Source organism: Hyaena hyaena, unplaced genomic scaffold, assembly GCF_003009895.1.
Source record: "Hyaena hyaena isolate Hyena2069 unplaced genomic scaffold, ASM300989v1 scaffold_192, whole genome shotgun sequence".
Classification (NCBI taxonomy): domain Eukaryota; kingdom Metazoa; phylum Chordata; class Mammalia; order Carnivora; family Hyaenidae; genus Hyaena; species Hyaena hyaena.
In genome coordinates, this window is record NW_024080825.1 from 2,478,862 (window position 1) to 2,492,099 (window position 13,238).

Below are 13,238 nucleotides of genomic sequence, written 5' to 3' on the forward strand. Positions count from 1 at the left end.
GTGATGCTGACGCCTTGTGGTGGCTAGCTGCTCTTTAGACGCCAAGACTGGCCTTCCACTTCCTCCTCTCACTTCTTATTTGGGCACCACTGACGACAGAGACTTCAGCTGGGCTGTCCCAGTCTCTCCCACTGCCTGGCAGCCACAGTAACACAGGGCGGGCGTGGGGGGGGAGAGAGTGGGGGGGATGGTCCCGAAGACAGGGTCAGAGAATGGTTAAGCACATCCCCCAGCCCTGAGCACCCACTCAGCTCAGGCGCATTCCCCTCTCCCTGAGTCAAGGGCACATCATTAAGATCTTTCTGCTTGGAAACGGAGTATCTGAGCTCCAACATCAGGAGCTGGGGGAAAGTTTATCCAGGAGGGACCACTCCAGACCCTCTGAGGGGACAGGCCAGAACTACGCCCACGGCTTCCTGGGTTTCCACCGCTTGCCTCTCCCCTTGACAGAAAAGGGGAGGCAGCCTCTGATCACCAATTCTGGGGCACTGGTGTAAAATTCCGGGGTCCTCACTCCCTGCGGGGTTCTGCACAGTCAGCTCAGGGGTATCTCTAACCTTCTTCATGGATCTCCCCCGTCCCCTCGTACACCCCCTTCCCCCTGCCTGGCACAGTCACCACTCTCCCCTTGCCTAAGGCCTCCTGCAGACCCCTGGATCTCCTAGACTCTTTCCCTGAGCCTCCCAACCTCCTTACAATGACCCCTTTCTGTACCCTCACCACCTGATTCTCCATGAATCTCCAAAGCAATCCATTTCTAAATTTTCAAATCTCGTGCACAAGCCCCTTCACAGATACCACACACACCCACACCCACACCCACACCCCCCCACACACACACACACCCTCTTCGGGTATCCGGGAGACCCCCTGGCCCCGCCCCAGGACGCCTGGCCCCACTCCTCCGAGGCTAGGTTTTCCCCCAGCGGGAGTTCGGGTCTTTAAGACTTTCCCCAGCCGTGCAGGGCGGCGGGCGCTGTGGGCGGGGCTCTGGGGACAGCGGCCCCCCCCTTGGGGGCGGGGCCTGCCGCTCTAGGGGCGAGGCCACCCGAGGCCGCTCCCCGCCCGCCCCCCAGCCCGCCCCCCAGCCCACCCTGCTCGCGGATCCTATAAAGGGAAGCGACCTGCCGCCCGCCCGGCCGGCCGGCAGCCCCAAGTCGCTGGCATTCCCGCTACACGGAGCGAGCGCCTCCTCCGAGGGTCTCCGGGCGCCAGAGCCATGACCCTCCGCCGACTCAGGAAGCTGCAGCAGAAGGAGGAAGCGGTGGCCCCCCCGGACCCCGCCGCCCGGGCTCCCGACTCGGAAGTCGCTCCCGCCGCTCCGGCTTCGACCCCGGCCTCTGGTCCCCGTGCTGCGGCCGCCAGCCCCGGGGCCCCCGGGGATGAACTGTACGCGGCGCTGGAGGACTATCACCCGGCCGAGCTGTATCGCGCGCTCGCGGTGTCCGGGGGCACCCTCCCCCGTCGAAAGGTGCGTCGCCATCCCCCAATCCCCATGCCCCCCTCCCAGCTCTAGGGTACCCTCCGGTGTCCCTACCCCGAGACCTGCTCAGCCCCGCAGCATCCCGCATCTGTTACCGCTGACCCCACAATATATTCCTTGGGGGCCACGGGGTCTCCCACCTTCTTCTCCAGCCCGCTCTTCCCCACCGACACGTTTCAGAACCTGCTGTCCTTCGGCGGGTCTCCCGGCCCTCTCCGAAGGCGCAAGCCTCCCGGCGCCGCGGCCCCCGCCTCCACGCCGCCCCCAATGTCGGCGGCTCCCCACTCCACTCTCCACGCGCCGCTGTCGCGTCTCGTTCCTCTCCTTCCCGACTCCTCCCGAGCACCCCCTTCTACTCGCTCCAGCTAGCCCTCAGCACCCCTGTGCCCCGCCCCCCTTCCCCCTCCCGCTCAGGTGTCTCTAGGCCCCCAGCCGCCCCCCCCACCCCCGGGCTTCTCCATTTGGAACGAGGAGGCCTAGCGCTGGGGTCCCGTCGGTCCCCCGGAGCAGCTGAGGGTCCGAGAGTCCTGGGGGGATAGAGAGGCCGGTGGACGAGAAAGTGTGTGGCGCCGCGGACTCCCGAGAGCTCACCCTTCCGAGGGAACGCCCGGATCGCTGGGCTCTGGGCCTGCCGCCTTGCCCAGAGTCCGAGGTGCGGGGCACGAGGCTACCGCGCCTGGGACTTCGCTGGGACCGGACGCGGTAGGAGGGGTCGCAGGGCGCCCGCGGGGCAGGAAGGATGCGAGCCGCGCCCGCCCTCTGAGTCTCCCCCTCCTCGAGGCCCTTCCTCTGGCCTGGGGGGACCTGAGCGTTCAGAAAGGGAGACACAAGACCCAGGTTAAGGGAGGGGGGCTGGTAGCCTTCCCTGCTCAGCACCCCACCCTGGCCCTCGGCTCCCCCCACCCCACACACAATGAACAGCTTGTTGAGAATTTGCATTTTATGAAAATCGGGTTGAAAGACAAAGGGGTCTCTCTATGCTGCCCAGTCCTTCCACCCCGGCCCATTTGGGAACTGCCCCCACCCCTGAGGCCCGTCTTTGGTTCTGGAGAAAGAGGGCTCACTTCACTTCCTAGCCTTGGAGCAGCCTGGGGGGAGGGTTAACTAGGGCACTGACCAGGAAGGCCCTGGGCTGTTGAGGGCACACGGACAAGGGCTGGCCTGGGATGGCTGCTCCCAAGGACCAATAATTTAGGGAGGGAGAGAGACTAGTTTCTCAAGGGCCCTAAGGAGGCAGGAACCCTCCGTTCTGACATTCCCTGCAACCGCACACCCCTCCCCACCCCCCCACCCCACCCCGGGGCAACCAAACAAAACCTTGCAATCTCCCTCCTTAGTGAGACTTAAGAACAAGTTTGAGATCTGTGTTTTTTGCTTTTGTCCCAGAGAGCAGCAAAATACATGGCAATGTCGAGAGACACAGGTGGAGGTGGGTGTAGCTGGCCACCTGCGGCTGGGATCTGCAGTTGCACCCCGAAACAGCCTGTACTTTGGGGGAGGAGGGTTGGCCCCACTGTCCCCTGCTTTCCCATGTTCAGGTTGGGATTGCCGGCCCCTCCACACTTGGGGCTCTGACCCCAGCTCCCCCAAGTCCCTGTCTGTGGCTGAGAAGTTCGGAGATGCCGGACTAGCAGGGGAATACCTTGAGCGGCAAGCCCAGGAGACCCCAGCGCTTCTTGGGGAACATCTGGAAAGAGCCCCTGCCTTGGCTTGCTGGGTTTGGGAGGCCTGAGCCCTGCAGACATATGCCCTAAGCGTAGAGACTATTCTTTCTAGATCAATGCATTCCCCTTGCCCCCCAGCCTGGGAGCTAGCGCCGGGCTTAGTGGTTCATGCGTCTGGAAACCGGTAGGACTGTGGTGTCCCCACAGTCTCCATTATGGGGCAGAGCCTTAGGGAGAACTGTGGAGTGATGCTAGAGTGGCACTGGGCAAACAGTTACCGCTGGCAGCAAAACCGGCGTGGAACTGGGACCGGCCAGGCCGGCATCAGGAAGTGAGGTGCACAGTCCAGGGCTGGAGTCCAGGGGAGGGACCTCCCAGAATAGGATTCTCAGTACCTGCTCAAGAACAGTCCCCCTCTCACCTGCTCCTTCCTCTCTGTCTTCCCACCCAGGGCTCAGGCTTCCGTTGGAAGAATCTCAGCCAGAGTCCCGAACAGCAGCGGTGAGTCACCAGCACCCTGGCCCAAGCCCTGGTCCTAAAGAGTGAGGTGCTGGGGGGCGGGGGGGGGGCAGCACGACACACTGCTGTCAGCCCAGGGGGCGTCACTCTCCCACCCCCCTTCAGCACGGCTCCCTTGCTAGGAGTGAGGGGCAGGTGGGGGTGTGGGCTGTGCTGAGGGGGTGGCAGAGAAAGGAGGTAGGGACTTTTGAGTCATCAGGTGTTCCTCATGCCACCCGCAGTCCCTGCCAGTTACCCCTCCCCGGGGAGATCTGGATCTGGGAGGTGGAGGAAGTAGAAGCCCTCTGACTCCTTTGACTCCCCTGAGGCCTAGCAAGCCCCGAGGGCCCAGACCAGCTGTGTCCAGCTGCTTGAGTCTGGCCGTGCTGGTCCCAGCCTGTGGCAGCCCCTTAGGAAGCATCTGAGGGGAGGGGAAGGAGCAGGCGCTGACCTCGGGCCTCGCGCTGGCCCTGGCCCTGGCCCTGGCCCTTGCAGATTTGGGCCTGGCTTCTAAAACAGATCAGCTGACTACAGCCTGCTCGCTCCATTGGCCTGTTTGGCCCTTGAGCTAAAAGTTGTTTTTACATTTCTAAAGGGTTGTAAAAATAAAAACAAAGAACAATGTACGACACAGGCCGAATGGAGCCCACAAAGGGAGCCTAAAATATTTACTATCTGGCCCTTTACAGAAAAAGTTTGCCAACACTCGCAGCAACCCAGAGAGCGCTGGGGTAACGCGGCACTACAGCCCCCCTCTTCCCCGCCCCAGCTCGCACAGAGGGGGAAAGGCCTGCATTTACAGTGGGGAGGAGTCAGGGCTGGGAGTTGCATTTGGGGAGCATCCGGGTCAGGCTGGGAGCTGTGGGCCTGGGTCTCCAGGGCTTTTCCGAGGCTGAGACTTGAAGGGGCCTTTGGAGACTGCTTTCACTCTGCCCCTGGCCGGGGCGGGAAGGAAGGGGGTGGGGGTGGGCAGAGGAAACTCTGGGCTCCCCCAGCAGGCGAGGATCTGGAGCGGCTCCAGACCATTGTGTCCAGTGGGCAGGCCTTCAGTGCGGGAAGGGGCGGCCTCGAGGCTCCCCTCCCCCCAGCCCCACATCTGGTGGGCTGGCCCCACCGCAGCTGGGAGGAGCGGCTGTGGTCCCGGCAGCCTCGTGACTGGCCTCTGGGGGTGGGGCCAGCCCTCTCCCCAAGGCTGTGGGGCCAGAGAGGCTGGGGTTGGGGCCCGAATTTGGGGCCTCAGCAGTCCAAGAGTGGTCCTGTAGAGCTCCCTGGAAAGCTGCAGGGGTGGCTGAAAAACTCTGGTAGCCCCTTCCGTCTGGGGGGCCCAGCCATTTCCAGTGCCTCCCTCCGGGGGAGGCTAGGTTGATTCTCTGTGGCTCTGTGGGGCTGGGGATCCGGCCGGGCGTTCCAACAACCTGTGGGGAGACTGCACTGTCGCTGGCGGCACTGAGCCCTGGCTGGGTGTTCTAGAGCAGACCCCAGCATCGGCAGAAGACCACGCTATGGGACCGCCAAGCTCCTTTTAAATCCTGACAGTCTTGATGAGATGGCCCCTGTGTCCCCTTGCAGGAAAGTGCTGACTTTGGAGAAGGAGGAGAACCAGACCTTCGGCTTTGAGATCCAGGTGGGAGCAGCTGGGCACAGAGGGGGTGCAGGAGCGGGAAGCCACTCTGACAGATGGCCGGACCCTGCCACGCCCCTGACTGCTGGGCCCCTTGTCTTGTTACAGACTTACGGCCTTCACCACCGGGAGGAGCAGCGTGTGGAGATGGTGACTTTTGTCTGCCGGGTTCATGAGTCCAGCCCTGCCCAGCTGGCTGGGCTCACACCAGGTGAGGCCCGGGCCCAGGACACAGGGCTCTGGGAAGGGGTAGGGCCTTACTCCCAAGCAGAGGGGGTGAGAACTCCCTTCCTCCTCCTGTTTTGAAAAGGCCAAGAAGACTGGATAGTCTGGGCTTCGGATACGGGCAAATTTGCCGTTTACTGGGTGACATCTAGCAGTCCCATGTGCGAAATGGGGGCAATAACATGCCTAGGGGTTCCCTAGGCACAGAGCCAGGACCTGGTAAATGGCAGATGTTGCTGCTGCCGTTTCGTCTGCTCCTGGCAATCTGGCAGTCCAGCCCAGGCAGGAGCCGGGGAAGGTGCGACATTCCATTAGATCTGCTTGATACCGGACATCAGTACCTCTCCTGTGCGACCTGGCCCAACTCTGGGGCATCTGTGTGACTTCCTCTAACAAGGAAGTGGGGCCTCCATTGGGGCGCCCTTGGGATTAGCCAAATCTAGAGTCCCCAGGTCCCGGGAAGGGGACTGAGACTGCGTGACCTGAGCCCCCTTCTATCACCACTTTCTTCCCTAAGCCCTCACCTCCTCGCCCACTCACCAGCAGCCCCCAGTAGCCAGGTGGCATAGTGCAACTTGGCAAAATTTGCACTTTTTCATGTTCACCCTCCCTCCTGATCCCTGAAGTAGCCACGGTAGGGATCTGCACGCCCTTTTTACAGACGGGAAATGGGCCCGTAGAGATTGTGGCTTGCCCTGTCTGAGGTCAGAAGTCCCCACAGTGTAGGGTGTCAGAAGCTGAGGCCTCTCACGCCTGGGGCCACTGTCAGCTCCCAGCTTGGTGCTACTCACCCCGACCCCTTCCTGTCCCGGCTGGGTCTCATGATAGCCTGTGGGCCAGACAGAAATAACCACCTCTGGGGGCGGCCCAGGGTTGCTGAGAGGGCTCAGCCTCTGGGGACACTTTCCTGAGGGTAGAGTGAAGGTGTGGGTATGTGAGGGTCTGGCCCGTATGCTGGGGGGGCTGGGCCAGGCCAGGGTTTCCACAGAGGCACAGGAGTGGTAGGAGGGAATTCAGGAGTGTTCTGTGGAGTTATTGCCCCTAGCCAGAGGGGTAGGGGGCTGGAATTCCTCCATCATGTGCCATGGAACACATGCTCAACCCTTCTCTGCCTGGCAGGGGACACCATTGCCAGTGTCAATGGCCTGAACGTGGAAGGCATCCGGCATCGGGAGATTGTTGACATCATTAAGGCGTCTGGCAACGTTCTCAGGTATGTCTGGGTGCTGCCGTCCTGAGGACTCCTGAGCTCAGCTTCTCCGTGTTTCCACACCCTGTGGGCTCACTCAGCCTCTGCTTTCCCACCCTCAGGCTGGAGACTTTGTATGGGACGTCGATCCGGAAGGCTGAATTGGAGGCTCGTCTGCAGTACCTGAAGGTAGGGCGGCCCAGATAATGTCCAGCGCCCGCTCTCTTCTTCCCAAGCTCCTGCCCCTTCAGCCACCACTCTTTTTTTTTGGGGGGGGGGCTCATTTACCTGCCCGAACATGCGTTTCACCTTAAGATTTCTTCTGTGCACTGCCTGATCCCTCAGTCTATACCTACCTCCTGCTTGTTTCTTGCTAGCTCCTGACAGTGAGGCGGGGGGTGTCTCTTGCAGCAAACCCTGTATGAGAAGTGGGGAGAATACAGGTCCCTAATGGTCCAGGAGCAGCGGCTGGTGCATGGTGAGTAGATTGGGGGTGCCAAGGGTCCCTTTCACCCCTACTCCTATCCCTAGACGTGCTTCCCCTCAGCACTCGTGGGTTACTTCCCTCTCCAAAGTGAAGAAAACGTTGTTGAGCTACTACTCTGGGTACCATATTGCCCTGGGCCACTGCACACACATTTTTAGTTCCTTCATCCAACAGCCTTCTGAAGGTGAGTGTTAGTATCATCTCCATTTTACAGATAGGAACAGCGAGGCTCAGTGAGACGGTTTCAAATCCCTTCCGGGGCTCTAGTGTCACAGCGGTCCTCGTGAGGACTGTAAAATTCCTGTTTTACAGAGGAGGGAAGGGGGGCCGAGGCCAGGGCCCACACGGATGGTCAGGAGGAAGGAGCTGAGGTCCCCGCTCCAGTCCCTCTGACGGCTCTTGCTCGTTGTCTTCTGCCCCCGCAGGCCTGGTGGTGAAGGACCCGAGCATTTATGATACACTGGAGTCGGTGCGCTCCTGCCTGTACGGCGCGGGCCTGCTTCCAGGCTCGCTGCCCTTCGGACCCCTGCTGTCCGCGCCCGGGGGTCCCCGCGGGGGCGCGCGGCGGGCGGGGGGCGACGCGGATGACGCCGTCTACCACACGTGCTTCTTCGGGGGCGCGGAGCCGCCCGCGCCGCTGCCGCCGCCGCCGCCCCCAGCCCGCGCGCCAGGCCCCGGCCCCGCCAAGGCCCTGGCGTCCGCGTCCCGGGCCGCCCTGAGCCGCAGCGCCAGCGTGCGGTGCGCGGGCCCCGGGGGCGGAGGCGGCGGCGGCGGGGCGCCGGGCGCGCTCTGGACTGAGGCCCGCGAGCAGGCCCTGTGCGGCCCCGGCCTGCGCAAAGCCAAGTACCGCAGCTTCCGCCGGCGGCTGCTCAAGTTCATCCCCGGACTCAACCGCTCCCTGGAGGAGGAGGAGAGCCAGCTGTAGGGGCGGGGCGGGCGGGGGAGGTATTTATTTATTTATTCGTTCCTGCCAGTGCAAAAAGGGGGCGGGGGGGGCGGGTGCCGGGTCCGAGGGGACCTCAGGAGCCCTGCGCGGCAGCGGGAGAGGGTCTTTGCCGGCCCCAGTCGGCCTGCCGGTGCCTGGCTGCCTCTGCGGACCGCTGACCCCAGGCCCCGGTACCCTTTACTCCTCCTCCCCTACACCACAGTGGGAGGCGGGGCAGGGAGAACCAGGCGGGCTTGGGTTGGGAGAGGTTTGGGGGCGTTCATCCTACATCCGGGTCAGTAGTGCCTTGTGGGGTGTTCAGGAAAACAACTCCCTTGGAGGGGAGGAACCCTGTCCCACGAAGCCCTCTCCTCAGCTTTACTTGCTCCTCACCCTTGGCTGGGGAGGCAGTGGCCTGCGGCCGGTCGTTCCCCACCCTCCACCCTCCACACACACACACTTCCAGTTAACTGGTCTGTGGCCGGTCGTTCCCCACCCTACACACACACACACACACACACACACACACACACACACACACTCACTCACTCACTCAGTTAACCGGTGGGCCCCTGAAGGGGACTAAGGTGCTGGTCCCCCTCCTTCCCGGCCTTGACCCCTAAGGGCTTGGCCCCCTCCCAGGGGTCTATAACTAAGTTGGGTCCTGCCGGCAGGGGTCCTGGGTTCTCTAACCCTTGGGGGACAGGAATGGGCACGTCCTGCTGGGTGGGGGCAGCACAGACTGTTCAGCATTTTGCATACTGTTGCTTCTGAACCACAAACTGTATAAAATTGATGGTTTTTTGCATCTGTGTCAGCGTGGTGACTGCCTGGTGGGGGGCAGGATTGGGGTCCAGCATGCTCTGACTCAAACAAGCACCCTGCCCCCCAACACCCCCCCCACACACACACACTATATTTTACATCTTATTTGCTTGGAGCCTGCAGCCAGGGAAAGAGTCTGGTGGATTTCAGTTTACATGTATGAACCTGAACTAGAGGCCCCACACCCTCTTCAGAGCTTGGGCCTTTTGTTTAAGTGCATCTTGAACCTCCCTTCCCAAATAGGCACAACAGGTGGTGGCCAAGGCTGTCTAAAGTCCTTCACTATCCCTGTGCAAATAACTGCCTGGAACCTTCTACCCCCAGGGCCCGAGTTGGCCACGGAGAAGACCTTAGATACCAGCCACCCAACCTGTGACAGGCCTACTCACGGCCGACTCCACTGTTCAAGGACACTTCAGCGGGTCCCCAGCACTCCTACAGTAGGGTTATGTGACCCCTGCCCGCCTCATTTTCTTGTTTCCCTTCTTGCTTCCTGCTCTGGCCCCGTTGCTGTACCTGGTACATTTCAGACCCCATCCACCCGAGTCCTCTGCGTTGGCTCTTCTCATAAGTGGCCCCTTCAGTACTCAGCCCTGCCTCCCAAAGGCCTCCACACCCAGTCCAAAATACAGTCACACCTTCCACTGTGGCAGAGCCCTGGCTGTTTCTGTCATACTCCTCACCATCTGCAAGTGTCTTGACTGAAGTGGATTTTGGTGTTTGCCTGGCTCCCCTCCCTGTTAGGACCCACACTCCTCGTAGCAGAGCCCAGAGGCCTTTCCTGTCTTCTCCGCTGCTTTATTTCATGCCTGATGCCAGCTGGTGGAAGATACTAGCTCAAAAGCTATAGTGTGTGCCCACAGCATCCACCAAGAGGTGGACACCACCTTTCTTTGAAGTGACCCAGGGCAAGTGACCTGTCTAGGGTCCTACAGAAAGTAAGCAGCAGAGCTAGGCCTGAGACTGAGGCTCTGTGCCAGTGCCCCTCCCTGGCAGTAACCAGCATGCAGGGGTCTAAGTGGCACCCTCCCCCAGCCAGGCAACCTCCTCCCCTCCCTCTCCTGCACTACTGCACTTGAATGGGCTCCCTGCTTCCCCTCTTGCCCCTGGACCATCCCTTCACATGGTATTAGGGTGAGCTTTCCAGAAAGGAAATCAGATCACAATCCTCCCCACTTCAAATCCATTATGGCTTCCCCCTGGAATAAAAGAATAAAATCCAAACTATTTCCTATGCTTACGCATGATACGTTGTCCCTCTGGGCAGACAAATTACAACAAGGCGTCCCTTCCTCTGAGCTGACAGCAGCCACACAGGTCCCAGAATCTGGCAACTGGGAGCCTTTGTGCAGTGCACAACCTCTGCAATCGTATTGGGATGCCTTGTAGGAGGCCCTCTGGGGTCAGGTCCCTATCTCTCTCTTCAAGCTCAAATTGTTTCTCTTTCCATGTCACTTGTCGTGTTTAAGCCACACTATTCTTCCTAGTCCTAATCTTCAAATATGCCAAGCTCTTTCTTGTCTCTGCCCTTTGCCTCTGCTGTGCTCTCTGCCTGGACCACTCTTCTCTTCTTCAGCCTGAGTCCTCCGTCCTCTGCCATTAGCTTAAACACTTCCTCAGAGAGCTCTCCCAGATCAGCAGTTCTGTGTCCTCAATATTCTTTATCTTGATCCCTCTAGTTATTTATTTATTTATTTATTTTCTTTACAGCACTTACTCCCCATGGGTAACCACACTGACTTCTTTTGGATAGATCTTTGCCTTCCTAAGGCAGGAAGCTCAGCCTTGTTGACTTTGTGCCTCCAGGGCCTAACACTGCTGTGGTACACAGCAGGTGCTCAATAAACAGGAATGCTTCCTTAGGGCCAGGCCAGCAGAGAGTGGACGGCCACTTCCCCAGCTCTCAGCCCTGGGGCAGGGGCAGTGAGGAGGCCCCACCTCTGCTCCAGCTGATGCTGGCAACTACCCTGATATCCCCTTGGGGCTGGGTGTCAGCCCCAGCCAGGGTCCCTGCACCTCCCTCGTTCTTTGATTAAGAAAATGGAGCCTCCCCCAAGCTCCCTGTTTGAACAGCTGCTCTGCAGCCATGACAAACAGCAGCTCCTAGAGGCTCAGGGCTAAGCGAGGGGCCCTCTCATACCTTTGTTCCCAGAGCCTGCAACCGCAGGGAGACCAGCTGCCTGGGCACCTAACTGGGGGTGGGGTCTGCAGGCGCCTCCCTGGACTTTCGCCTCCTGGACTACCCAGCTCCTCTCTGACCAGCCCGTTCCTCCCCTCCTCCCCTGCGGCTGGTCTTGGGGGTGATGTGGGTACCCCTCATCCAGGCCGAAGGGGCTCCCGGAGGAGGCTGAGGGGGTGCCCAGAGCGGGGCTGGATCCCACCTCACAGATGATGGGATGACGGCACCAGCACAGCAGCCTCCTGCCGTGTAGGTGGGTGACAGGGAGTGACTAATGTACGAGCTGCGATGCTAAAAATTAACCCAGGGATCGTGTTTGGTGGAGGGCGGGGGTGGATGGGAAGGGGGCAGGGACAGGGATGGGGAATAGTGTGTGGTTGGTATTCCCCTGCCCTGCCTCCCCTCCTTCATCTCCCATCACCCTTCTGGTCCTCTCAGTGCCTCAGGGGACTCTGTGGGAGCTCTTCCCCGTCCCCAGGCCAGAAGGGGGCCCGAATAACCCCAGGGACGAGAGTGGACGCCATTCTAGGTTGCGACACAGCCCTGCAGATGGAGAGCTGGTCTGAGGTCCCCGCAGAGTTCTGCTTCTGCCCCCATCTCAGCAAGGTGGCGGCAGGCCCCTGAGCCCCCTAGCTCTCCCCGCCCCCCTTTGCCCGGGCTGCGGCTCTGCTCAGAAGTGGGGGGAGGGGCAGAAGTAGCCAGTGCAGAGACAAGGGCAGGTTTCCATTGGCAGGTGGAGTTGGGGTGGGGGGGCAGTGGAGGTAGCAGCTGTACCTGTAGGAAAGGACGAGGGACCATATCCCAGAACACCTCTACACACTGGTACTGTGCTAAATACCTCCAAAGCCATCAACTGCTTAGGCCTCACCGCATATCCAAGAGCCATTTGCTACTGTCCCTATTTTACAGATGAAGAAACTAAGGACTGGAGAGGTTAAGGTAGCATAGCTGGTACCTGGCAGAGCCAGCATTCACTCATATATGTCTGTCTCTAGAGCTTGGATCGGGCAGAGGGAAGGCTTCCTGGAGGAAGGAGTGTGAGGACAGGATGTCAAGTTGGTAAGGAAGCAGGGGGCCCTGGTGGCTCAGTCGGTTAAGCGTCTGACATCTGATGTCGGCTCAGGTCATGATCTCACAGTTCAGTTGGTGAGTTCAAGCCCTGCATCAGGCCCTCAGCTATCAGCATGGTGCTTGCTTCAGATCCTCTGTGCCCCTCTCTCTGCTCCTCCCCTGCACTCTCTCTCTCTCTCTCAAAAATAAACACTAAAAAAAAAAAAAAGATGGTAAGAAACCATTTAGAAGAACTGAACCTCTAAGGCTGTGCAACTCATGTGTGGGCAGGGAAAGTGGGAGCAGGGAGGGCGGATGAAACGTGGGACCTGAGGGAGCAGCGTCTGATATATACCCGAGAGCAAAAGGAGATCAGGTCCAGAGGGATCAAGGCTCCATGGATGTGGGTGCTATGCTGGAGTGAGGTGAGAACGTTCCCATCAAAAGATGGAGGGGTTCTTGACACTGGGTTCTGGGGGCCACAAGAGGGGCTTGGGCTTGGAGAAGAGCTTTGCTGACACACATAAGAAAATGCGTTAGAAGGAGTAATCCATAAGGGTGCCTGGGTGGCTCAGTCAGTTAGGTGTCTGACTTCAGCTCTGGTCATGATCTCACTGTTTGTCAGTTCGAGCCCCATGTTGGGCTCTGTGCTGACAGCTCAGAGGCTGGAGCCTGCTTCAGATTCTGTGTCTCCCTCTCTCTCTGCCGCTCCCTAGCTCACGTGTCCTCTCTCTCTCTCTCTCTCTCAAAAAATAAATAAAACATTAAAAAAAATTTTTTTAAAGGGAGTAATCCATAAACATTCCCATTTTGCTTGGAGACAAAACCAGAGAACTCAAGCTGAATGGCGGCAGGAGAAGAGATAGGATAGTAGAGTGAGCACTTTCTGCTCACCAGTCAGTCCTAAAACTGGGGGGAAGTGAGAGGCTGTGGGAGTCCCCACGGGTCAGGAGAAATGCCAAGCTGTCTAGTTGGGAGGCTGCTTGGCCCTGCAATGATGCCTGGATGGGATGGCCTACAGGAAGGAGGGTGGGCTGAAAGAGTGAAAGAGAAAGGACCCTGAGGCTGAGGAGAAGGCAGGGGACCAAGGAG

The 13,238-nt window shown here is 59.9% G+C and overlaps 1 protein-coding gene across 1 annotated transcript; it reads left to right on the forward strand.

Annotated features, from left to right (window-relative positions):
* The first annotated feature begins 1,146 nt into the window (after positions 1-1,146).
* TAMALIN (trafficking regulator and scaffold protein tamalin) lies at positions 1,147-8,092 on the forward strand. Its single transcript, XM_039241404.1, has 8 exons — positions 1,147-1,471; positions 3,599-3,648; positions 5,215-5,269; positions 5,375-5,477; positions 6,611-6,704; positions 6,803-6,869; positions 7,092-7,158; positions 7,593-8,092. The coding sequence occupies exons 1-8, from the start codon at positions 1,220-1,222 to the stop codon at positions 8,090-8,092; spliced, it is 1,188 nt and encodes a 395-aa protein (XP_039097335.1). The 5' UTR covers positions 1,147-1,219.
* The last annotated feature ends 5,146 nt before the right edge of the window (positions 8,093-13,238 follow it).